At 46.1% G+C, this 25,805-nt stretch overlaps 1 protein-coding gene across 1 annotated transcript in view; it reads right to left on the bottom strand.

Moving 5' to 3' along the window:
- LOC142591496 (fatty acid synthase-like) overlaps positions 1-25,805 on the bottom strand; it is a 188,244-nt gene that overhangs the window by 87,046 nt on the left and 75,393 nt on the right. The window contains exons 8-11 of the mRNA XM_075703825.1: positions 24,444-24,830; positions 18,273-18,462; positions 15,085-15,314; positions 253-456 (exon numbers count right to left, since the gene is read on the bottom strand). Of these exons, the coding sequence (XP_075559940.1) occupies positions 253-456; positions 15,085-15,314; positions 18,273-18,462; positions 24,444-24,830 (1,011 nt within the window). The remainder of the gene's footprint in view (positions 1-252; positions 457-15,084; positions 15,315-18,272; positions 18,463-24,443; positions 24,831-25,805) is intronic.

Here is a 25,805-nt window from a genome sequence, read left to right as displayed (position 1 = left end):
TAACCGTAGTTTTAGCTTTTATATGAGCTTATCTTTAGTTATTATTTGTCTCTTTGAAATATTTTCCACATTTGTTTCTTTTGCTCATTGTCTCTCGTATAGCAAGTACACTATGGACTATCTAGTAAGCCCCATAGTCCCTACATAGTCATTGCTGCGTCTTTGTCACCACTGTGTGTCCCGCCTTCGTTATTGTTGCTAAGCAACTAGCTCACTTTTTGTGCACTGAGTAGTGTGCGACCGGACACCCACCTGCAGGAGACAATGCGGTGCAATCTCGACCAGGACGGCGTTTATGGGCACGTGCTCGAGAGCCTCGCAGAAGAGCACCGGCGACAGCAAGTTGTTGGTCTGGTATTCGGCCGAGCAGAGCTGCGCCAGGGGCTCATGCCAGCGACTCTGTGGCACTGACGAGCTGATCCAGCGTCTGCTCCGTCGCTTAGGTTCCGGGATTATCTGGATGGGTCAACGACGTGGTAGTGGGCAAACAGCAGTAAACAATGTCCCTTCCTTTTGTGTTTGTACTTGGCATCGAAAGCAATAACAATTCGATAACTGCACTTATAATGTCGAACAGTTACCTCTTATAGACTGATTGTCCTTCCTGTACACTTGTACAACAGCCCATTTATTCCCTGCAGAGTGTCACCTGACAGCATTCGCGACAGAGTAAAGTTATGTTCTTCTCTACATCCCAAATATCCATTAAAGCTTTTCTTTTTGATAAAACAGCGATGTCTACTACGCGGTATCAATGGTTCCTCAAGCCTCTTGTTATACACACGTGCCTCCGAGAATTGTAATTCCGTAAAGTTTCACCTGCGACAAGAAGTTACACTTATGGCATCTTCGGATGGTCATTTCGAGTGCCCTAAAAGCACTCCCAAAAGGCGAACCTTGTTCGGGTGGTTGAAAAGAGAAGCTCCTGCTACATTTGGATGTTGTTTTTTCCGATTGCCTGACTCAATATCAGAGCGCCGTCGACCTATAGAAAAACCTTTTCGGTTTCCGGTCACAGGACCCCAAGCCGTTTTCATTCTTCCGCTGGTGATTAGTTGTGCTTCGGCGCCGTTCGCGGCGATGAAGATTATCATGCACGTAAGCACCGTCGCCGCCGCTGGCCGCGTTACCGGATTTTTTTTTCTTTTCAGCTTCCGCTTTCCTACCTCTCACTGTTCCGAAGAACAGCCAGCCGCTTCGTTCGCGCAAGATCTCACGTATTTGGGCCTGCAGTGCCTCCGGAATCGGTCCGCTCCGATTCAGAGGATCACCATGACTCCGAAGATGCCATTAGTGTTTGCACTGGTTCGACTAATCTCCTAGGATGCCTGTTTTGTGTCGCATGCCTTATTACTCAAAGTAAAAAAGAAGAAAAGAAAATTACGGCAGGGCCCATCTTACGATGGCTATCGACGGTAATACGATTAGCATTCAAGCAGTGCAGTGACATACAGTACTGCTTAAGTCACGTTTACTTAAAATCTTCGGATGCCTGTGTTGTGTCGCATGCCTTATTAATAAAAGTAAAAAAGAAGAAAAGAAAATTACGGCAGGGCCCATCTTACGATGGCTATCGACGGTAATACGATTAGCAATTAGGCAATGCAGTGACATGCAGTACTGCTTAAGTCACGTTTACTTAAAATCTGTAGAGCTCTTTTTGGGACGAGAGATCCGTTGTTTCAGCTATAAGCGGTAAACAGTGTCTCTAGCTTCAAGCCACTTTTAAATGGCACTTGCTCGCCAAGCTCACCAATGAACATGACGGCAGCACGTCGAAGCAGTGACGACAATGGAATGGCGAAGAAGGAATCAAGGCGTTGAACAGAACAAACTTCGGGCTCGGTTCTGTTTCGGAATACTGCACATTTTTCGGTTCCGTTCAGGTACAGCTCCGGAGTAAAAATACTGTTACGTGGGAAGAAGCAGACTCGACGCTATATACAAGTATGTTTACAAATCAATACGTTGCACTTGGCCAGAAGGCAACAGCTCATGCTAACCGCTAATCGTCGTTGTCTTCGCACCGCTGGCCTCTTCCTCATTGCACGTCGAAATACTAATCCATAGCAGTACTCCCGGCGGCAAAAGCGCCGTCGCGGAGCAACTAAGGGCCGGGCTCAAAAGCAGTGTAGTAGGCTTTCAGCCTACTGACGTGCACGACATCACTGGATGCTAGAGTAGAGGGTGAGGTAGAATTTACCGGAGCAATTTCATTGGTCACTGGCGTCACCTGGTGCAGCACGCGTTAGGAGCCCGTGAACCGGGAAAGGAGCTTCTCTGAAAGTCTCACATAAAGAGAAAGTAACCACAGGAGCACGAACGCACCAGGCGAAAACTGCGCGCCACGACGGCGGGCGCTGTATGGACGCTGCTGAGAAGTTTTTGAAGCCGTCAGTCGAGTACGTGCAAGCTGGCGTGCACGGTCGGGCAGGGCGATGGCGTCGGGGGTTAGCGCGCTTGTTTGGGTCGCAGCAGGAAGACGTGCAGCATCAAGGGGCAAAGTCGGTCAGCGACCGTAGAGTAGATAAAATGGAGAAATTCGGGCGGTGTCGTGGCGAGAAGAATTTTAGGCAAATGTGACGCAAAGAAGGGCAACATCCCAGTCACGGTGGTCTTTCGAAATTTCCATGGGGCATTTCTGTGAGAGTACGGTTCAACCGCTCCGTCACTACATTTGTTTGAGGATGATAGGAGGTGGTCAGCTTGCGTTGAGTGGAGCAGGAACGTACAATGTCTGCGATAACCTTCGACAAAAAGTTAAGACAACGGTCGGTAAGCAGCTGTCTCGGAGCGCTATGAAGCAAGATGAAGTCGTGCAAGAGAAAGTACGCGACGTCAGTGGCGCAACTGGTCGGGAGAGCCCGTGCGATGGCGTATCGGGCAGTGTAATCAGTTGCAACGGCTACCCATTTGTTGTCAGATGATGATGTGGGAAAGGGGCCGAGGATAGATATATTCCGACACGGAAGAACAGTTTCCTGGGGACAGTGATCGGCTGCAGATGACCGGCAGGCAACACCTGAGGCGTTTTTCGAGGCTGGCAGGAATCACAGGCAGCAATATAGCGTCAGACGGAGCGAGCCAGACTAAGCCAGAAGAAGCGGCGGGGGACGCGGTCGTACTTGCGAGTTACCGCAAGGTGTCCTGCTGTGGGTACGTCATGGAGCTCGAAGACCACAGTCCGTCGTAGATGTTTGGGCACCACAAGAAGATCCGACCCGTCAGGGAGGAAGTTTCTGCGTTGCAGAAAGACGCCCTGGAGGACATATAGGCGAACAGAGGCGTCGTTAGTTGAAGGGTGCAGACGGCTCGATTAGTGCTCGCAGAGATGGGTCCCAGCAGTGCTCATCGGCGATGTTAGCGAAGGCGGACTCAGAGAAAATGCCGTTGGCACTGCTACTGTCGGCGTCGTCATGCTGGCCGACAGAGCAGCGGGACAGGCAAGCAGCGTCTTTGTGGAGACTGTGTGATCCTCCAAGGTGCAAAGCTGGGCCAGAGACACCCTGCGTGGCAACACTTGTCTCGTCAAGGGAAAATCGACGACTGGCAGGCCGACACAATTCGTCCTAATAGATAAAACTGTATGAGCTACCGTGATACCGTGTTCAAGGAAAACGTCTTGTGTGGGAGTCGAGGTGTAGTGAACCTCGGGCGCAGGTGGCGAGCGAACGAAGTTTACGGAACTGAGGCGACTGTGGGGGTGGTTCAGCGGGATCCAGAACAGGCAGGTCAAGGCGGAGAGTACGGGCTGAACAGTCTATCAGAGTGGAATGTGGGGAGAGGAAGTCTAGGCCAAGAATAATGTCGTGAGAACAGTGGGCGATGACAGTGAAGAGAACGATAGTAGATCGATCGGCGGAAACTCGGGCAGCACTTACACCAAGACGTTTTGAATGTACGAGCCGTAGGGCTCTGTTGACGTCTGCACTCGGCTGGATAACGCCTTCTTCGCGGCAACTTGGTGACCGTAAGGATTGCCGAACAAATCTCGCAGCTTTTGTTGAAGCGTATCCTAACTGGTGAGCTCGTCTTCGTGTGCCCTAAAGCATACTCGAAGTCTTCATCATCATCATCATCATCAGCCTGGTTACGCCCACTGCAGGGCAAAGGCCTCTCCCATACTTCTCCAACAACCCCGGTCATGTACTAATTGTGGCCATGCCGTCCCTGCAAACTTCTTAATCTCATCCGCCCACCTAACTTTCTGCCGCCCCCTGCTACGCTTCCCTTCCCTTGGGATCCAGTCCGTAACCCTTAATGACCATCGGTTATCTTCCCTCCTCATTACATGTCCTGCCCATGCCCATTTCTTTTTCTTGATTTCAACTAAGATGTCATTAACTCGCGTTTGTTCCCTCACCCAATCAGCTCTTTTCTTATCCCTTAACGTTACACCTATCATTCTTCTTTCCATAGCTCGTTGTGTCGTCCTCAATTTGAGCAGAACCCTTTTCGTAAGCCTCCAGGTTTCTGCCCCGTAGGTGAGTACTGGTAAGACACAGCTATTATATACTTTTCTCTTGAGGGATAACGGCAACCTGCTGTTCATGATTTGGGAATGCCTGCCAAACGCACTCCAGCCCATTCTTATTCTTCTGATTATTTCCGTCTCATGATCCGGATCCGCCGTCACTACCTGCCCTAAGTAGATGTATTCCGTTACGACTTCCAGTGCCTCGCTGCCTATTGTAAATTGCTGTTCTCTCCCGAGACTGTTAAGCATTACTTTAGTTTTCTGCATATTAATTTTTAGACCCACTCTTCTGCTTTGCCTCTCCAGGTCAGTGAGCATGCATTGCAATTGGTCCCCTGAGTTACTAAGCAAGGCAATATCATCAGCGAATCGCAAGTTACTAAGGTATTCTCCATTAACTTTTATCCCCAATTCTTCCCAATCCAGGTCTCTGAATACCTCCTGTAAACACGCTGTGAATAGCATTGGAGATATCGTATCTCCCTGCCTGACGCCTTTCTTTATTGGGATTTTGTTGCTTGCTTTATGGAGGACTACGGTGGCTGTGGAGCCGCTATAGATATCTTCCAGTATTTTTACATATGGCTCATCTACACCCTGATTCCGTAATGCCTCCATGACTGCTGAGGTTTCGACTGAATCAAACGCTTTCTCGTAATCAATGAAAGCTATATATAACGGTTGCTTATATTCTGCACATTTCTCTATCACTTGATTGATAGTGTGAATATGGTCTATTGTTGAGTAGCTTTTACGGAATCCTGCCTGGTCCTTTGGTTGACAGAAATCTAAGGTGTTCCTGATTCTATTTGCAATTACCTTAGTAAATACTTTGTAGGCAACAGACAGTAAGCTGATCGGTCTATAATTTTTCAAGTCTTTGGCGTCCCCTTTCTTATGGATTAGGATTATGTTAGCGTTCTTCCAAGATTCCGGTACGCTCGAGGTCATGAGGCATTGCGTATACAGGGTGGCCAGTTTCTCTAGAACAATCTGTCCACCATCCTTCACCAAATCTGCTGTTACCTGATCCTCCCCAGCTGCCTTCCCCTTTGCATATCTCCTAAGGCTTTCTTTACTTCTTCCGGCGTTACCTTCGGGATTTCGAATTCCTCTAGACTATTTTCTCTTCCATTATCGTCGTGGGTGCCACTGGTACTGTATAAATCTCTATAGAACTCCTCAGCCACTTGAACTATCTCATCCATATTAGTATGATATTGCCGGCTTTGTCTCTTAACGCATACATCTGATTCTTGCCAATTCCTAGTTTCTTCTTCACTGTTTTTAGGCTTCCTCCGTTCCTGAGAGCCTGTTCAATTCTATCCATATTATACTTCCTTATGTCAGCTGTCTTACGCTTGTTGATTAACTTCGAAAGTTCTGCCAGTTCTATTCTAGCTGTAGGGTTAGATGCCTTCATACATTGGCGTTTCTTGATCAGATCTTTCGTCTCCTGGGATAGTTTGCTGGTATCCTGCCTAACGGAGTTACCACCGACTTCCATTGCACACTCCTTAATGATGCCCACTCGAGGTCTTCCATCCAGGTAAAGTACTACGTTGGCGAGCGTGACAGTAGGGTCCCATCTGTTATTGGCGCTGACGCATTCGTACTGGCTGATACATTCCTCAACGTCTTCCCCATCTATTCCCGAGAATACTACAGGATCAAGGAGAGCGGAGAGTGCGATGTAGGACGTCGGAGCGGCAGCAAATGTCGGAGCCGGTTGGGTCAAGCTGTCATCTCTGGGCGCCATGACGGAAGGCTCGACGTACCGTCCACTACGAAGCTCTGTGACTACCTACAGGGAACATCCACCTCCACCAAATATGCTACGTGGGAAGACGCAGACGCGACGCCATATACAAGTATATTTACATATAAATACGCTGCATTTGACCAAAAGGTAACAGCCTGCGCTAGCGGCTAATCATCGTCGTCATCTTGGCACCACTGGCATCTTCGTCATTGCACATCGGAAATACTGGTCTGTAGCAATTTCATGGTTCTAACCGGTTGGAAACTGTTCGTACTGGTTCATAACGGTTAGGAAATAAGGAGAAAAAAAACGTTTTGGAAAACAGCGTCTTGCAGCCTTACTCCCGATTTAGTTCAGCGAAAGAGAGTTCATTTCTACCATTACGTGACGAGGAGTGATGTACAGGTCGCTCTCAAAAGTTCATGCAGTGAGTCCGCAAAAAAAAAAAAATCTGGAAACCCAAACCCAAATTCAAACGGACAAAAATGCGGTTGGTAGCAGCAGCGGCAGCAGCAAGGGCAGAAAATGTAACATACCAAGGCAACAAACAACCAAGTAGGCAGGCAGGCAAACAAGCAATTAATTTCCAATCTACGCGCGACAAGTGCAAGTTATTATTTTGATTAAAAATCTAACCCTTTAAAATAATTGATAATTGTTCAGTGCGCTTTGATCAAAAACTTACTCTATGCACCAAATATTTCTTTAATTGGCAAGGCTGCTTCGGGTTCTGAAAGTTACATAGAAAGATAGATTTGAGAATGGCAAACACAAAGACGGGGTTTGATTGAGACAACATGCAGGGATAAAATATGACACTTCTACTCTCATCAATCACGCGGTGGTGTACTACGGATCCATTGACAGTCTTGTGACCCAGAGTGGGCATATTATTTTACGCAGGTCCACCTTCTCAAGCCATTATCTGTGAGGTCTGTCCCAGTTTCACGTAGTGAGACAATGTAGCGGCGCCGTTCTCTCCGCTCGAACCAACCGGGTTTTGTTAATACGAGCCTGACTGCTGTAGACAAGGCAGACATTTATTTATTTATTTATTTATTTATTTATTTATTTATTTATTTATTTATTTATTTATCCTCAGGCCAAAGCATTACAGAGGGGGTGGGCCGACTATAAGCATAGTAAGGTGTAGTAACTCCCAATTATACAATGTTAGCTAAAGCAGATTTAAATCGGGTGCTATCATAAGTGGGAGCAATGTCGGAAGGGAGGCGATTCCAATCTTGTGAAGTACGAAGTAAAAAAAAAGAGGAAGGAAAGGTTTTAGTATGACATGGCTCGATACCAACCTTAAAGCGATGGTTAACACGGTTCCGTTTATAACGCGGCTGAAGAATAAATTCGTCACGGAGGGTAGGGTGATAGTAAAGCCCATAAAAAAAGTTTAAGCGAAAATGTTTTCGGCAGAATACTAATGACGGATGAGAGATAACCGATTTCATAGAAGTTATACTGGCAGTGCGGTTATAAGAGGAACAGATGAAGCGATTACAACGATTCTGTACCATTTCTACTGAAGTAACCAAATTGTTAGTGCTTAGATCCCAGACTGGAGTGGGGTATTCTAATTTATCCTGAATGAGTGCTTCATATAATAAAGGCTTTAGAGATGAAGGAGTTGCTGAAAAGTTATGGCGTAATTAAGGAAACATGCGATTAGCGTTGTTAATTGCCTTCTCGACATGTAAATACGAACTTAGATTATATGGAATATGCGGCTAAGGGATAGTTGTTGCGGTAATATGTACAAGGACTACTAAGTGTACGAGCGATACCCATCACTTTACACTTGTTAACATTTAATTGCATTATCCAAGTATTGCACCAGTTACATATAGAATTTAGGTCTCACTGAAGAACGTTAGCATCCTTATCAGTAACTATTTTACGAAAAATTGCGCAGTCGTCAGCGAAAAGATGAGTACTAGAAGAAACTAGAGAAGGAAGGTCGTTAATGTAAAAGATAAGAAGGAGGCCGAATACGGAGCCTTGTGAGACTCCAGATTGAACAGAACATTGGTTAGAGGAATGTTAATTGGCTGCAACAAATTGGGAAAGATTTGAATATAAATCTTTGATCCACAAAAAAAGACTATGATCTATAGGTTTGTAATAAGCTGACCAAGTTTATGAAATAGAAGTATGTGGGAGACCTTGCCGAACACTTTGGAAAAACCTAAGTAAATAAAGTCATCTAAAGAATAGGATCAAGGATGCGGTGTAGTTTATGAGCAAATGATATCAGCTCTCTTTCACACGAAAATGATTTCCGAAAGCAATGTTGAGCTGATGAGAAAAAGGAGTTAGATTCAACAAAGGTGTCAAGGTTCGAGAATATGATGTGTTCTAAGAGTTTGCAGCATTTACCGGGAGCCGATAATTAAATGATGAACTTTTATTGCCGGATTTTAAGATTTGAATAGCCTTCCCAATTTTCCATTGAGCCGGAAGAGTGGATGTGTCAAGAGATTGCGGAAATATTTTTGTTAGCATGATTGAACTGTAAACGCAAGTATTTAAAAAAATTCAATTAATCGAATCATAAGCAGGGGACGAATGCTGCTCTAAGACGTTGAGTTTCATAATTGCAGCCGTGTTTTCCACAATGAGAGGCATGAATTATAATGAAAAAGTTCTGGAAGGTGAGTATTTGTAACCACGGAGAAATTTATCAAAAAAAGTGTCACTTAGAATAGTAGCACATTGGTTAGGTGTAACAGAGTTGCCAGCCGTGTCTATCAAAGCAACGAGTTGTCAACACTGGGGTTAATCATACGCTATAAGTTTTGAACATTAGATTTCAGAAGTGAGGGTGACGTCTTCGACATGAAATGATCTTTAGCTTCCTTTAATGCTGCGATGTAAGTATCAGATGCAGATTTGTAGGCTGTCCAGAGCGAACTTGAGGATGATAATTTGGCTAAGCGATATACACTTGTTTTTTTAGATTAGAAAGTCGTCTGATATTGGTGTTATACGATGGTGTTCGAGGATAAGACGTGATATTACGAACCGGAAGCTACTACTATGTTTACTTTAGTTGAAAACACGTCCCAGTTATATTGAATAGGACGCTCATCAAAGTTAGTTAGAAGTGTGTTAGTGAAATCAGCTAATTCATTATTGATTGCCTCGAACTTAGCTCTAGCATAGTCACAAATTGTTTTGCGTATTTTGCTAGTTTTTGGAGCTTGCGCATCAATAAAAAAGGAGAGTAACGAATGATCACTTATGCCTGGCAAATAAGAAATACTAGAAACAAGGTCAGGTCTAGTTTTAAGGGTGTTGGCCGAGACATCCGTGATTCTAATAATGACTGGTTAACTGCGATAAAGAAAACGTAAAGCATAGTTCTAAATAATCGTGAGCTTGAGAGGAAAATGGTGACATAACAGCTAATTCTGTGTTCCACATTATGTTAGAAAGTTAATGTCACCGAATAGGAATATGGGGGACAAAGGAAAATAGGGGACACCATCATTGATACTATCACGAAGTTCTGCGACAAAGATATTAGTGTATGAGGGCGGGCAGTAACAAATGTCAGTGGCTATATTTAGTTGACCAATTATTAAAGACACCCAGATGATTTCTAGGTTAGTGTTGACGTCAATGCTGGATGACAGAAAATCTTTAAAGGCAGCAAGGACGCCGCCACCACTGCGCACATCTATCACAAATATAAATTGAAAACCAGTATGCATCTTGGAAGATTTCCATGCCTTCAACGTTATCATGCAGCCATGTCTTGGTCAGTCCGATGATATGGGCACAAAATATATCTACTGTGGGTGATAGGGAGTTTTATTAGTTTAATACGCTTCTTGCATTGGCAAAGAGGACGGCCACGCGAGAACAGCAGCTTGAGTTCCCATCACCCCTCGAGCTTTCCTAGCTTGAAGTGCCGGGGTCAGGTGCAGCAGTGGCAGGCCCTTGTGCAGTTTTTTGCACAACCAATTTTCAGACTTAGTCGAAGTGGAGATCGGCGAGCAGACAGTAGGAGTGATCAATATCAAATTTCGTGCAAAACTTCACAATAATGGTGCAGAAATGTCTCAAATGCTGCGAGAGGCTTATGTAAAGGATGCTGTAAACTTAAAGGACTCTGTTCAAACGGGTCCAGAGTTTTTCGGAAGGCCGTGAAGACTCCAAGGAAGATGCAAGATCAGTACGCCAAAATATTTAATTTCTTGTGAAACTTGGCAAGAATTGTGCAGAAATTTATCAAATGTTACAAGAGGCTTATGGAAAGGATTCCTTAAAGTCACATAACTGTGTTCCCGTGAGTCCAGTGTTCCTCGGAAGACCGCGAGGACCCTAAGGCAGATGCAAGATCAGAAAGCTCCAACACCTTGTGCGAATGTAAAAATGTCGAGCGTGTGCGTTCTATTGTACTCTGTGACCGCCGAATGACTGTTAGAATAATATTAGAAACACTTGCTAAAGTCTTCTGCCCACCCGGTTTTGACCGAAAACTTGAAAATAAAATGGTTTCCGGCAAGATGATGCTGAAGCTATGGACTCCTCAGCAAAAGTTGCGATGAAAACTATGTTACATTGTTTAGAAAACTTGAGTAGACAGCGATGAATTTTTCCAAAGGACTATCCAGGGCGACGAAACCTAAATTTACGATAAGACATCGAGCTGAATACGGCGAAAACGAAATGGAAACAGCAAGATCAGACAAGACCAAGAAAGCTTGGGGGAACAAAGAGAAAAATTGGTCTTGATGATAGTGATTTTGCACGCCATAAAATTTTGCACAACGAATCTGGGCATGAATGTCCAACTGTCAAGCAGCTTTCTACGAGGACATCTTGATGCGCTTGAGAACTCGTGTGCGCCGCGTGCGACTAAACTGCACCACGATAATGGCCCTGCCCACTCTTTATTGATATTAAATGAGTTTTTCGCTCACAATTTCCCCAATACTGTACTAGAACACCCTCCCTAATTGCCGAATTTAGCTCCCTCCAGAAAGTTTTTGCTTCCCCAAATGCAAACTGGTGCTCTTGGGGCGGCATTTCGGAGTTGTAACGGCAATGATGGAAGCAAGCCAGACCACTGCTGAAGCGCTTCAGTGAAGAGCACTTCCAAGGGTACCCCCAGCAGTGGAAGAGCAGACGGAACTAGTTTATTTATCTAGAAAGCAGTATTTTCAAAATGACCACAATAATTCACCTCAATGTCCGGGAAATTATTTTTAAGCTCACATGCACGAACATTCGGGACAGATATAATTCTTCTGGTGTCAGTATTACTACAAAAGGAATTCAATACACTGTGAACCAACGCGCGAAGGCGTGATCTGATGTGTTTTCGAAGGCAATAGTGCCTAGTACATTAAATACATATTTAATTCCATTTAGCTGCACCTGTAAGATGCCTTGCAGCTGGATGTACATCGGTCGTTAAGGGTGGATTGCCAGCGAGGGGTATGCAAGGGTTTGGTAGCGATACAGGCCTGCGTAAGAGGCGTTGCCCTTACGAGGTATGTTCTGTTCTGTTAAGCCTTCAACCGAATTCTAACGATAAACCCATGCGTTTTCCTTATTTCAAAGGGTTGAGAACTTAGAGGATCGCTTGCTTTTCGCAGCTTGCTTAATAGCTGATATAGTACATAAATCATTTCATGGCGATGATGCTGTGCCCCGAAGGAGCAGATACCGAGGCTGTATTTCTCCTAGTTGTCTTAATTGGCACTGATATCAACCTACATCGATGCCCGTGTGCCACCTACCTGCACCAAGTAAGGCAAGCTTGCGCCACACTGAAGATACCGAGTTCTATATAACCGTATTCACTTCTTTGTCATGCACTTATCGGGACTGCAGAATAGGCACGGAGCTTTCCTCCCTGGTTTCTTTCATCGCCATTGTCGCATGAAGCATTGTCGTGTTACACTTGACGCCAGGCAGAATAGGTAAGAGCGTCAGTAGTTCCAACACTACAGCTTTTTTGCTTAATAGTTAGATAACAACTGTAGCTCAGCCAAACGTGTACAGCATCAAGACAGATGAACAGACAAGTTGAACAGGATCGTTCCGGTCCCTTTCACGGAGCAAGGTGTGCGAACACATGTAAAACGCCCACATTTTCCATGCCACAACGGGCAGTTTTTCTCCTCGAAGATTGAGAGAACACTCTCGCCCACAGGGATCGGTGGTATTTGCATGGCGCGGGCTCCTTTCCCAGAGCAATTCACCCCTAAAGAAAGCCGAGGATCGGGCCGAGGGACGCCTGTGCCCAATTCTATCACCTGTGAGTGGCTGGCGGCAGCGTGGATTTGAGCCCACGACCTCCCGCAGCCGAGGCGGGCACTTTTCTACGAGACCACGGCTGCGGCCTTCCCAAAGATTAACATATCAAGTGTCACAAATACATACATACATACATACATACATACATACATACATACATACATACATACATACATACATACATACATACATACATACATACATACATACATACATACATACATACATACATACATACATACATACATACATACATACATACATACATACATACATACGTACGTACATACATGCATGCATGCATGCATGCATACATACATACATACATACATACATACATACATACATACATACATACATACATACATACATACATACATCTTTATTTCATACGCTGACGTTATCCGATATTATCAGAGGCAGGCCTGCAGTCTGGGAATCGTTTGCAGATATCGGGAGATATTGAACCTTTGTCCAACATTTCTCTTCTGATGTGCCCTAGCAGAACGTCCTATTACTTTCTGAACCGTTCGTCGAACCGGTTCAGAGTGGTTCCTATAATATGTCCCCTTTCTGGGGACATGGCAGAAAAATAACAGTTCGGTTCAGTGCCGGTTCAGCTGAATATAACGATTCAGCTTTGATCTTCGGTTCAGCTCAGGTTTGGGTCGACACACTAGAAGAAATGACGCCCAGAGAACGTTAAAACCGGCATGGCGACGACCGCAAACGACAATGAGATCATGATTCTGAAATTATGACGATAGTATAACGGCGACAGCGGGGTGAAGGCAGCATGAGAACGGTGGGATGGTCACGAGTGTACGACGTACAAGCATGCGACGTATCACGAAGTCTGTATGACGACAATGGCATGACGTCAATGGCATGACGAGAGTCGAACGACGAAGCTGGTTGACGACAATGGAACGCTCAGGACGGCAACATGATGACGGTGTCACAACGAATGCATGATGATTAAATGACGACAATGGCGTGAATGTTTGCAACAGCGAAGGGCTTCAGTACGTCAAAATCAAGACCTTGATTTGACGAAATGTGTTGCGAAATGTTTCAGTTATCGAGTTTATTTCTACAAAGAAGACCAATGCAGCTATCAAAATATCAGAGAGAAAAAAGGACTTGTTTTTATTAACCTTACTCAGAACAATTGGAAAGAATAATTCATGAAGTAGCATTGGTCCAGTTCCCAGCCATATTTCGAAACGGCAATCGTAACTTTTAACTTTTATTTCCTTGATGGACGGCTAAAGCCATGGTGGTTCAAGAAAAGCGATCTTCTTCTATAGAGGCCTGGGATGGTGTGATATATTTTGATGCCTGCCACAGCGTGAAACTGATCCCATAGATAAAATATTTCTAGACATGACGGACGTGCTTGCTCCCGAACTCACATTTACAAGATTAGGATTGTAAACAGGGATAAGGGTCCTCAGAGAGGCTGGCCAACGTTTCGATAGGAGGACCTATCTTCGTCAAACGCCTTTGTCGAAGATAGGTCCTCCTATCGAAACGTTGGCCAGCCTTTCTGAGGCACCCTATCCCTGTTTATAAACTTTATACCACAGTGTGCTATTCCATCTGTCAGCCCCTTTCTTGATTATGTACAAGATTAGGAAATCCGTCAAACGTTACACGTGTACAAAGCTTTTTATACCCTGTAGCAGATTTGTAATTTAAAATAAAAATATATCTTACGTTGCTTCGGCGGTACACAAAGCGTATCAGTTTACAGAAAAATTATAAGTTACTCAACCTATAATTCATGCTCAGCCGCTTTTATTTATTGACAGAGGCGCGCACTACGGCAAGCATAGTCTTCGAGGTATGGTAGGGTCATGCACTTCGGCACACCTTTGATAACCCTAAAGGAATAAGCTAGGCGCAGGTATGCTTCGATAGTATAGCAACAAAACACGCATTTATATCACAACAATGATTCTTTTATGATCAAAGAGAACCACGTAATTTTGTCTATTAGCAGTGCAAGTGCACTAGATATTTCTCGCCAAATCATCATTTTAAGCTTTTGTAATTATTCTTACAAGAGTTAAGCAAGAACAAAAGAAAGCGACAAGAGCAAAGCGAAGATGAAAAATATTCTATATTCCATATTTCACTTCATGGCATCAGTCAACGCCATATTTTTTTCAAAAGATAACGGTGCGAGGTATTTGCGACAGCACCCAACCTGGCTGACATTTCTCGAGGCGTTGTTATGCAATACCTACATGACATGGCCTCTTCAAAGAAAGACTCCTGCAACCATGCGACACCTGCTCAAAAAAATGCGAAGCTTGCCCGTTCTTAATGAGGAGTGGGAGTTCGCAACGGGGCGGCCGTCGCAGGCACTAGGCTTTTCAAGGAGCATGGCTGCACCCCGAACCTTCAAAGTTTTTGTGCTCCTATCGCAGCGTACTTCTATGGCGCCAAACTCTGACCACGTTCACAATGTCGCAGTCTCGGGGTAATATTTTCCGACAAGACGCTTATGCGTTCATGCGAAGCAGGGTTATTGTCACCTTTCGTGTAAGCAGCTTACCTTGCCGAGAGCACTGCGAAGTGCAGGTCCGACGCTGTCTACGTGCTTGCAGTGAAAGGCAATGGCGTGACTGTTCACTTCGCGGGCAAACATGTTCTCGGACTTCAGTTCTGCAACCACGTTGGTCACTGCTTCGGCGAGGCCAGATATGGTCACGGAGTCCTCAGCGTTGTGGCACGCAGGGTACACGTCGTCGGGACAGCGTTTCGCAGCTTCTTCCCAGGTAAGCCCTGAAAATAAGAATGGCAGCCCCACGTTACCAGCCAGGGTAAGTTCGCTGTTAGAAAGAAAGGTATACTTTTCAGCCATGGACAGTCAATACTTGCATATTCCAGGTATTCTTCATTTGCTCCGCTTTTCGACCAAACATGAACACGCACACTCATTTTGGTATAGTCTGCGTATTTTCAGTGATAGAGGCCTTCGTTACACATAGTCCCTGTGGAAATTCACCTTTCGCACCATATTTCACAAAGAATAATTAAGCCCCCCCCCCCCTTTTTTTTTCCTCATTACCGCTATCTTGATACACACCAGCGTCTCACCTGGCAATCTAAGTTCCATTAGCCAACAGCCCTCCCGAAGATTCGAGCCCTCTTGTGGGACTCAGCTTCTGAAACGTAGTGGAAGATTGCTATAGAATATTTATCATGTGCCATATGTTTCAAGGAAGACAATAAAGTTCTGAAAAGCTAAAGATCATTTTCACGGTGATCCAGCGGGAACTGCCACGTTTGATCACGTGGTGCCGCGTCACCTGCTTGCTTCCGCTGCCTCCGCGTTTACAATGTATGTGCATGGCGGCCGGTGTGGTCAGCAAACCCCTGTTTCAGCGGATATCGTATACGTTCACTGGGTTGACGACACGAAACTTTAGTCGCAACTTCAGAGGACATGTAAGCGCTTTGGGTGCTCATTACGCTTTGTCCAAACAGCGCGTGCAGCATATGCAGTGCTTGTACTAAAAGCGGGGCTGTAAATGTATTCCAAGTTGTCTAAACGTTCCACTTCTGAAATAAATCAGGCTCAGTGCGTTTTGCTCTTCATTCCTTATTCTGCAAGCACTTTAAAGCAGCTGTTTGCAATGTTTCTGACTCAGTAACATTTCTTGGTTCTTTCACCACTTCATTGTTTCTTTTCTGCCTAAACGCTTTCGGGTCTGGCCCGGTTGCGATGTAGTTGTTCTAACTTCGCACGGGATGTTCTGTGCAGTGTAATAACTTCTAGCGAAGAGTTGTTATCGCTGGTCACTCGATCGCCCCTCTGTGGACCGTCACGAAACGTTCAGATTCGAACATTCGTGTCTAGTACGTCAGTGTAGTCGCCGTCACAAATGCTTCGGCGCATTCATTGAAGTGTGCGCCCGTTCACTTATTCTTGATACGCTGGCGATACAGTGGTTGCAAGTTTGCGCACAAGCTGGGGTGCAAGTGTAAATAAACTGCGTGAATCTAACTATGGAAAGAATTGGCGCTACTCCCATTGTCACTGTGTGTAACGAGCAGTATTTACTCCTGCCGCGTTCCAGGGGGCCGGAATGGGGGGGGGGGGAGGGGTTCTCGCCTCACTTGCGCTTCTTAGGCATCCCGGGACTTGCACCGAACTTGGGACATCCCTCCCCGACCTTACCTGGAAAGAAAGTGGCATTCGCTATGTAATACGTATCTTTTCTCAACAATGTCTTCCTCGCATACAGCGAAACAAATGTACATGGAAGAATCTAGTTAGTCAAATATATGGCGGCAAATGTTTCCTAACTAATGCTAGTGCAAGTATTCCTATCATACGTGGTGATCTCCTCAAAGTCTTGCTCAGTGAAAGGCTTCGATTACGTAGCAGCGAATTGTGCGCTAAGTAATTTGGCAAATAACCAATTAGTAAATATAAACTATTCACTTATTCATTCATTACTTGTCACGCATTTTAAAACGTCCGCTTGGTTTACAAATAAGTCGTTACCTCAACGTAATGTCGCCGCCATGTCTGCGCTAAATCAAACCGAGACAGGGTGACGATCATAAGAACTGGTCCACCAGCTTGGCAGCCGACAGGCTTAGTGCGCTAGAGAATATGTAGCGCAGCTTGTTCTACAGAGCTACTGTATGCATTCTGCTAGGCTGAAAAAAGTTTGCCTATGCTAGAACGAGCATCGCTTAATTCCGCTCCTGAAACAAAAACCACCATATGTCATAAGCTGTAACAGCAGCACGAAATGCATCGGTTACCGACCCTACGTATTACGTGGCTTGCCCAGATCCATCTTTTGTTTTCTCCTAATGTCAGCTAGAATATCGGCTATCCCTGTTTGCTCCCTGATCCACACCACTCTGTTCCTGTCTCTTAATCCTACGCCTAACGTTTTTCGCTGCATCACTCCTTGTGTGGTCCTAATTTGTTCTCAAGCTTCTCTGTTAAGCTTTGTTAACACGGAACACGGGTCTAGTCCTCTAAAACTGCTGTCTTTGAAGTTCACTGAGCTTCGAGCAGCATGCGAAAGCTTGCAGCGTTTTGCACGAGCATGCATGACGCACACAACTGCATGAAAATTCTTCAGATGCAAGTAAATTCATTTCAACTCCCAAGTCCTTACCCTGCTGAAGAGGATGCTCATCGCCGTAAACAGTGAAATATCCTAGGATAGATAGTCGAAATGGAATGCTAGCTGCCTCCGACTACTGCACAAACCTGGAGATTTGAGAGCGACGTGCGGGTCATAAAATGCTTGTAGAACACGAGCACAAGTGCAAAAATCTATCTTATTATAAATAATACATGTATGAAATTATTAATCATTTGCGCTGACACGAAAGAGAGCGTTATTTTTTCTTCCTTTAGCAATCTTTAGCAAATGGCAATAGTCTATAGCATTTTATTGTTATTTACCTACGAACTTTGTTATTTGGCTCAAATAGTCTTCAGACGAAATGAAAAATCAGACGCGCTTAATCTTTGTGCTATACGTAATTGCTTCAGCCCCCTCAGTATACTTTACCAACTTGTGAAAATTATCCGTCAGCGTAGTTTAAACATGGAAGTCACGCCTTACAAGTTATTTTCATTGTTCAAGCGATTGATTCATTGATTGACTGACGCAGCCAAAAGCGAAACGCTTATGTTTGGCAACGAAGATGCTTAGTTTCTTCTGCAGTGCGAACACAGCTCAAACCGTGAAAGCATGTGCCACTTGCCAACAGCGGCCATAGCTCCTCTGGGCAGGCTTCCCAGCTCCACGCAGCGGCCTCGCCAGTAAGCGCACAACACGGTCTGCTCGGCGGTCAGGCAGCCATCGGCGTAGGCGCTGCCAATCTCTCCCATCGAGTGTCCCACGATGCCGTCGGGATGCACGCCCACTGTGTTCAGCGTGTCAACGAGCGCCACCTACACACAAGGAAGCGCAACTGTTTCACGGGTGCCTATAACACACGAAAATGGGCTAGCGTGCTCCGAAATCCCGCAATGCGCCTGGACCACCACACTAAACACTGGGAACTTTCAGGCCTACGTACAAATTATGGCTTTCAAGCTCTGTCTCACTGTCTTGAAACTGCACGAAATAAATACAAATAAATTAAATGCTATGCAGTGTATGTAAGAACGTTTTCAAACGTCTCTGTAAGTATTTCTTCCGTGTTGGTTAGCATTATTTGGTAATAAAACTTAGCAATAAACAACATGATAACAGACATGTTGGCCCATTAGGTATGAGAAACTCATAGATGTGTCACTGGGTAAGTGCAAGAATAGACAACATGCGCCACCTAGGTATAAGCCTGCACAGACAACCTGGGTAATTGTGAAAGTGCAACTGGGCTTGTGAAATAATGCATTTGAACATTCTTGGCCAATGCTCCAGAATGGACATATGCCACTGGGAAGGTGCCTGGGTAGACAAATAGAACAGGCGCCAGGATAAACAAACAGAAGGAAAGGCAAGAAGTGAAGTCGACGTCAAAAACATTTAGGCGAGCTACGGCGAAGTGAAAAAGTCGGCGAAAAGATAAAGAGCAGAGAGTGCATCGAGGTAGGTGCGTTAAGCTACAGAAAATGACGATGATGTCGGGTAACAGAAGTCTCAAGTCGGCTGCACCTTGATGAATTGGGAAATACCGTTTGTCACTACATTCCTTCAATGATAATTTCAATAACGTCAGCAGTTATCGCGAAATGCATTCTACCGAATTGCTTTCTTTTGGTAAATTAGTTCTGTGGAAGTCTTTCATTACCAAAACAGCCTATTTTGACTTATTCAAGATGAGACAATAAATGCCTTTGCTTTACATTTGCTCCAGTATTTGCGACATGCCTACAATAATCATGTTGCTGCGCTTACCAAAAGGTCTCGCAAGGGAGCGTAACCAATCAAGCTGCATTGATGCAGCTTTTATCCTGCCATCCCCACCTTCCTTATACACTCACACACTTATCTGGTGAGTAAACTCTATGCTCGTGCTTCACGATTTTATTTATAACAAAGAACGCGTTTTTCCTTGGACACACGTGCTGTTATTCACAGGGACAAAAGCTGAAGAAGCGTACACCACAGAGAGAGCCAACTTGCAACTAACTCGTACCACCTAGAGCTCCTCCGCTCGCATTTTGGACGGGAGCACGTCTCACATGCTGTCTCATAGTTCCATGCCTTTTCTGTGTGGCTCCCGAAGCATGATATTGGTTCCGTATTAACTGCACATCTTTTCGGTGCGCAAAAATCAGAAATCATGTGTGGTAATGGAGATGTTCCAGGGAGCCACTTCGAGAAAACATTTCTTTCAGTTCAATCCTCCGCTTTATTGGCACCTGCGTTCCCATGCCTTTACCGTCGTCAAGGACCACGTCAACGTCTATTATTCTGCAGCGTCGACTGCGAAGACGAGTTTCAGCGCATGTCTATTACAGCGAAAGCTTTACTGGCCGCGAGCTTGCGATTTCGCCGTGGCGGTGCTCCGAGGAGGCACATGACGTCATCACGCACACCTCGCCACGAATATTTTTCTCTCTCTCGCTCCCTAGTCACTACTGCGCAAGCGCCACTAGTAGCCCCGAGCCACAGGTGTTCCGCCGCTGCGCAGCGGCGCGCCTTTCCGCAGCCGCCGTTTGGTATGACGTCACACCGCGTTCCTCGTCGTTGCGCTCGCCTCCGCTCGCTTCGCCAGCTGTGTCGCATGCCTAATAACATGTCGGAGGATTGAAAAGGAGAGCTCGCGTGCGCTGCAACCACAGTTGAGGCGGCAGTATGGACGGCGACAATTCTGATAAGCAGGAGGAGGCCTGGAATTGACATCGGAACGAGATGAAGAGGAAACTAATTGCCCAGGAAACAGACGAACAGCGCGCCGAACGACTGGCCAAACGCCGCAACATAGCTAGGCAACCAGACTAACCTGGACTTTCAATCAAAATTAACCAAGGCTAACCATGATATGCTTTATCTTTCACTACGTATATCCAGGAATAGCCGAGCTAAGTCACTGCCAATTTTCTGTCCTGGGGGATCAGTTCTCGCCTGTGCGTAGTTGAATTGCTTCAAACAATTCCTGTAGGAAGGCCAATCATAGCATTGAGAGTAAGATCTGCAAGAATAGTCTACTATTTGTGCATACCGGTGAACGTATTAAAATTTCGGCAGCGCTATTTGAACAGTTGTAATGAAGAATGAAAATTCTGCACATTTGATACGGTGCTCTGAACAGCATAGCTTAATAGTGCGTTTTTTAATATAAAGCAACTTCCTGAAGCCGCCCACGGCCGGCCAGAAGCACGCGTCGCGTTTAAGAAGGCGATACGCGCGCTCCGAACCGGCCGTGAGCAGACAAACACATATTTGGAGTCGGGCGAGCGTGCCAGGCGAGAACGGATGTGCCTCACGATAGCTGTGAGAATCACTCGGGGCCTCGCCACGGTGAACTTCGGCCCTCCACCCTCTCCTGGGTCTCTAGCCGCACTGGGCGCTTGGAAACCTAGCTGCCTCGTTTCACTTAACGCGCCCTCTCTCCCCCACCCCCCTCGCCCCCAGTCACCGATGAAGCAACCTTCGGAGGCCTACCGACGCGCACTGCTCCTCAGCCATCGCCGCTGGGCCTTTCCTCGACACCAGCTGCCTTTAACATCGCATTACAGGCACCAAACCCTTCGGGCACACTCAGATTGGACGTTGATAGTCTGAGTGTCAATAGTTGATACGGACTTTGCCACCAGTGATAGCGCTATAGATTTCACCGTGAATCGCCTAGGCACCACGAAGAACTGCGAGCTTCCAGGCTCCCAGAGGCCCACACGTCTAGAAAGAGCGAAGCCAAAGTTACCCAGGCATGCTTCCCCTTCATCGCCGAACCTACCTGCCACTGACTACTTTTTCATAGGAGGCGATGCTTCTATCAACGAACCAGACCTCTAAAGAGCGTAGGTTAGGGCGTGTTGGTTCATAACTGAGGTTTTTTAGCGCATGAAAAGGGACGAAGGACAGTCTTGCCGCGTCAGTCGCGACAGTCCGCGTCTTGCCACTGTCCTTCGTCCCTTTTCGTGCGCTAAAAAACCTCAGAACCAGACCTCCTGAGTTCCTGCTGCCGCAACGTCGAATGCCTATAATAATAGTCTTTCGGCCCAAAAAACCAATCAACTATAAGGTAAGTGGCTTTCTCCACGCTCATAGAGCCATTGAGCGCAAGCTGAGCACACTTTCGACAGCTCAAATATTCCATGTACGTCTCTTCGAACACTAATATTTACTCGCAGTTCATATAGTGTCACACCGCTGTCACGCTGAACTTCACAGCCTTAAGCAACTGAACACACAAATTTGCATCGTACAATTTCTTGTGTATGAATACTTACAAATTGGCAACATAGGAGTAGTGCACGGCATACAAAACAACCCTCCAGCTGAGCTTCCAGATAATGTCTATTAATCAGAATCGGAAGTTGTCTGCGTTCTATCAATCGGCAAGACAAACTGCGCACTTCATTTTTAATGAACCGTCACTTCCACTCGCACTTCGCGTCCTTAGCATAATATTGCCGGTCTATCCACACAATCCATGACCTGTTATCTGTGCTACATGCTGTGATAATATGTGGTACGCGGGAATGCGAAGCATAAACATATGAAGACAGTGCGCCGTGCGGTGGCGAAGAGGACAGCGACTTTTTGCAAATACCCGCGAGAGAGCCATCATCATCATCGACACCGATTCGGGAGCGTCGGCAGTGGCGCCTCAAAAAGCGTGGCGCGAGAGAGTGTGGCCCGTGGCGTGAGCAGTGCGCGAGGTTCGGCGGTCGAGGGAAAAGAGCTTCCTCGCTGGGCGTCTGGCCCATAGGAGCTATCGCCGCCCGCGTCAGTACGCCGCACCCGAATTAACGCGTCGCCGGCTGAGAGGCTACCTCGCCCCGCTCTTCCGCTGGGCAACTGGCCCAGGTGGGCTGGCGGTCCTGAACCGGGGTGATCGAGCGTTCGGGTGAGCGGCCACAGGGCTACCCCGCCAGCCGTGGACGTGACCCGGTGACTGCGGCCGTGGGCTCCCGAGCGCAAACCCCCCGGAGGGAAACCGGGCAAGCGGAGGCTCCAGTATATCGACTGTTGCGTAGGGCCACCTGAGCTCCGCGAGGCGGTTCGACCCTGCTGGCCGACACTGTTGTCCGACCCCGCTAGCCGACATCGGTTCCATGAGGTCTCCGACACGGCGACACGCGCTTCCGCCTGAACTGTAGGCCGATTATAATTGACCGATATATATATATATATATATATATATATATATATATATATATATATATATATATATATAGCTGCATGTCGTCTGAGGTATTTTGGGGAACTGTCGCGTGTGTGTGCCGTTTTCTATATGTTATGTGCGTCAATACAAGTCTGATGTGTGTTTGTGCTTCTGGGCGCTGCTTCTGCCTCTTTCTGGAGTGATCCTGCACCTATTAACATCACAAACTGGCGACATCTGCGTCGACACGACACATGCCACCGTTTCGGCCACAAAGGGGACATCTGTCCAAACTTCGCCACGCCAAAGTGCGACACGTCTGATGTACAGAATAATCATGATCACATTTTAACTGTGCACTCATGCGGAAATTGTAAAGGCACCGACATGACGACAGACTCCACATGCCCATCCCATAAACAAGTTCAAATTATACTAGTGAGAAGACTTCAAACGTATGCTCGAATTGGGTACGAATCACCGAAACCTTCGATGATCGCCGCACATGCTGTTTCTTCTGGGAAAGATTTTCCACTTCTCAGTCAGAAAGCCACTCCATCAAAGTACTGCTTCACCAAGCCAAGTAAGACAAAATTCTCACATCACAATCACCTCAAATTGACATGAGCGGTAGTTTTAGAAATTACGCACTGCAATTTGAAAAGTGAGCTCTAAATGGAGGCGTGCGCCCGACAAGCATACCGCAGGCCGCCAGAGTGCGCCGCTGCCCGCGACTGGAGGTGCCGCTCAAAGAGTAGCCGGCCAAGAGAAGCGCCTGCCGAAGCCGGTAGCAAATCCGCAAATACAAATAGTAAACGTGCTGAACGAAAGTGAAGCGCAGTTCAAGTCGGGGTGAAACAATGTAGCGGGCAATAAGCGTCTGCCTAGTCGATGAGCGTTTACAATTGCTGCATAGGCCTGATAACATTTCCTTGTATTTTATTTGATACTACTGACCCTCATCTCTCCCCTCTTTCAGGTGCTGCTTGTGCGGTAGCTTGAATACATGCCGTCTGGGTAGGATTGCCACTTATTGCATTGGGTTAAAACTAATTCTTCGGAATATCAGTAGCACCTATTTTGTGATCCACAAGTTACCAATTATTTCAAAGGCGCGTAGCAGCATTGACTGACTGATTAATTGGTTGAGTGATTCAGTTATAGATTGCCTGTCACGTTTAACATTTATGATAGGTTTCAATAAATCAACTGGCTTTACGAGAGCAGCAGTTCCATTGGTGCTTAGATCTGATCCGCTGTACATATGTGATGATCCGATTGTTATAAATTATTTTAAAGCAAGTAGCATCAATGACTGACTGACAAATTAATTGAGTAATCAATTTGTCCGCTGCCTGTCACGTCTGACATTTCTGATTTGTTTTATGAGAATTACTAGATTCATCAGTGAAGCAATAGTAAATGGTTCGAGATCAACTTTTACCAGCTGGGAGCCTTTAACGCCCGCCTTTCATATTTTATTTCAATGTCACCCGCATCAAGTTGTCGCCGACTGCATTGCACAGATCGGGCTGCGGGATTCTCTTAAGGCGGTGTTCTTACCAGGGCAGCTTTTACCCAAAGCCTCCTCCACCCGATTCACGGGGAATAACGTGTTTATTGTACTGTATTGCAAATAAACAAAGTCACCTGAATCGCGGCTATGGACACCAGTGTCGAAACGACTGTCTGGTCGCAAGAGCTCTCGTCGGTCACCAGGTCGACCAGGGAGACGCCAAGCGACTCGAGCACCTGGTGCGATTTGCGGATGGAGCGGGCGAACACGTCGAAGTGCATCATCTGCCGCGCCATGCTTTCCCACTGGCAGCCCATGCCAGTGAACACGAACCACAGCGGCCGCTTCTCGAGCGGCGCCTCCTGGACCACCTTGACGACCTCTTTCTCGGACTGGTCCACCGGAACTATCGCGAAGCCACGGTAAGGGAACCTCTTGACACTTGGCTGTCCGACCCGGTTCAGGAGAGCGTACGCGGAATCCGGGTATGGTCCATCCGCGTCCATCCGGTCGAGCGTTGCCTGCGAATGCGCGCAAGTTATGGTAGACAGAAAAGTGGTGCCCTCAAGTAATGTTTCTACGAGGCGAAAGTTCCTCTAAGTCTTAGTTTTAGATAAGAGTCAGTTCTAAAATGAATAAAAAAAGTACAATCCCACTAGCGACGTCGTGGTCCGCATACCTTCATTTGCCAAAACTCACACATTATAATATGGACTGATTCGATGCCCACATTACTTATAATGAGTTTTCCTTGCTCTCCCAAAATGCAGTGCCACAGTGCATGTTTTAGCTGGATTTAAGATGCGAACAAGTAGGACGAGCGCTAGCGTAGCTACAACGGGCTAGGTCGAACGTAAATAAGGAGTGCGCTTGGCAATTGCAGAAGCGTAGGTTCAAAACGCGAATAGCTCCAGGACTGCAATGTGGATCTGGAAACTAATTTTATAAAGACTGTCACCGCATATGATCGCAGCTAAATGAAAAGGATTCAGCAGCTACGCGCTAAATATGCTGTTCCAACACACAGAAAACGCCGCATTTTTGTTTGCGGTATATTTTGGGTTTCAACGCACGTAATTTTCCTTCCTGTGAGTCTCGTTCGCCGTACTTGCCACATGATTTCGACATTATTGCACTGCTACCAACGATGTCTCTACGACACGGAATAAAGTCAGTATAGCGGTCATGGTTGTCAAGAACGCAGTACCGCCGCAGTCTGTTCTTTTCTCTTGTATACATGGGATGCCGGTGGTGAGATTCTGCTAGTGAACACCTCAGCTACTCTGTTTCTCTATATTATACAACAAAGCGTAGAGAAATAAACAACGCTAAAATGAATAAATAAAATGCAAAAAGGAAAGATCGGCTCACCCGTCTTTCAAACGAATCAGACATAACACAAAAGTGAAACATGTCTCAATTCTAATGTTTCAGTGGCAGCTTCCTGGGAAATTAACAAAGTTGATAAATATGCGCCGCTTTTCGATACCTGTTGC

Source organism: Dermacentor variabilis, chromosome 8 (genome assembly GCF_050947875.1).
Source record: "Dermacentor variabilis isolate Ectoservices chromosome 8, ASM5094787v1, whole genome shotgun sequence".
In the NCBI taxonomy this organism is placed as follows: domain Eukaryota; kingdom Metazoa; phylum Arthropoda; class Arachnida; order Ixodida; family Ixodidae; genus Dermacentor; species Dermacentor variabilis.
Note: the sequence above shows the minus strand (reverse complement) of the source record. Positions and strands in the feature narration are given on the sequence as shown.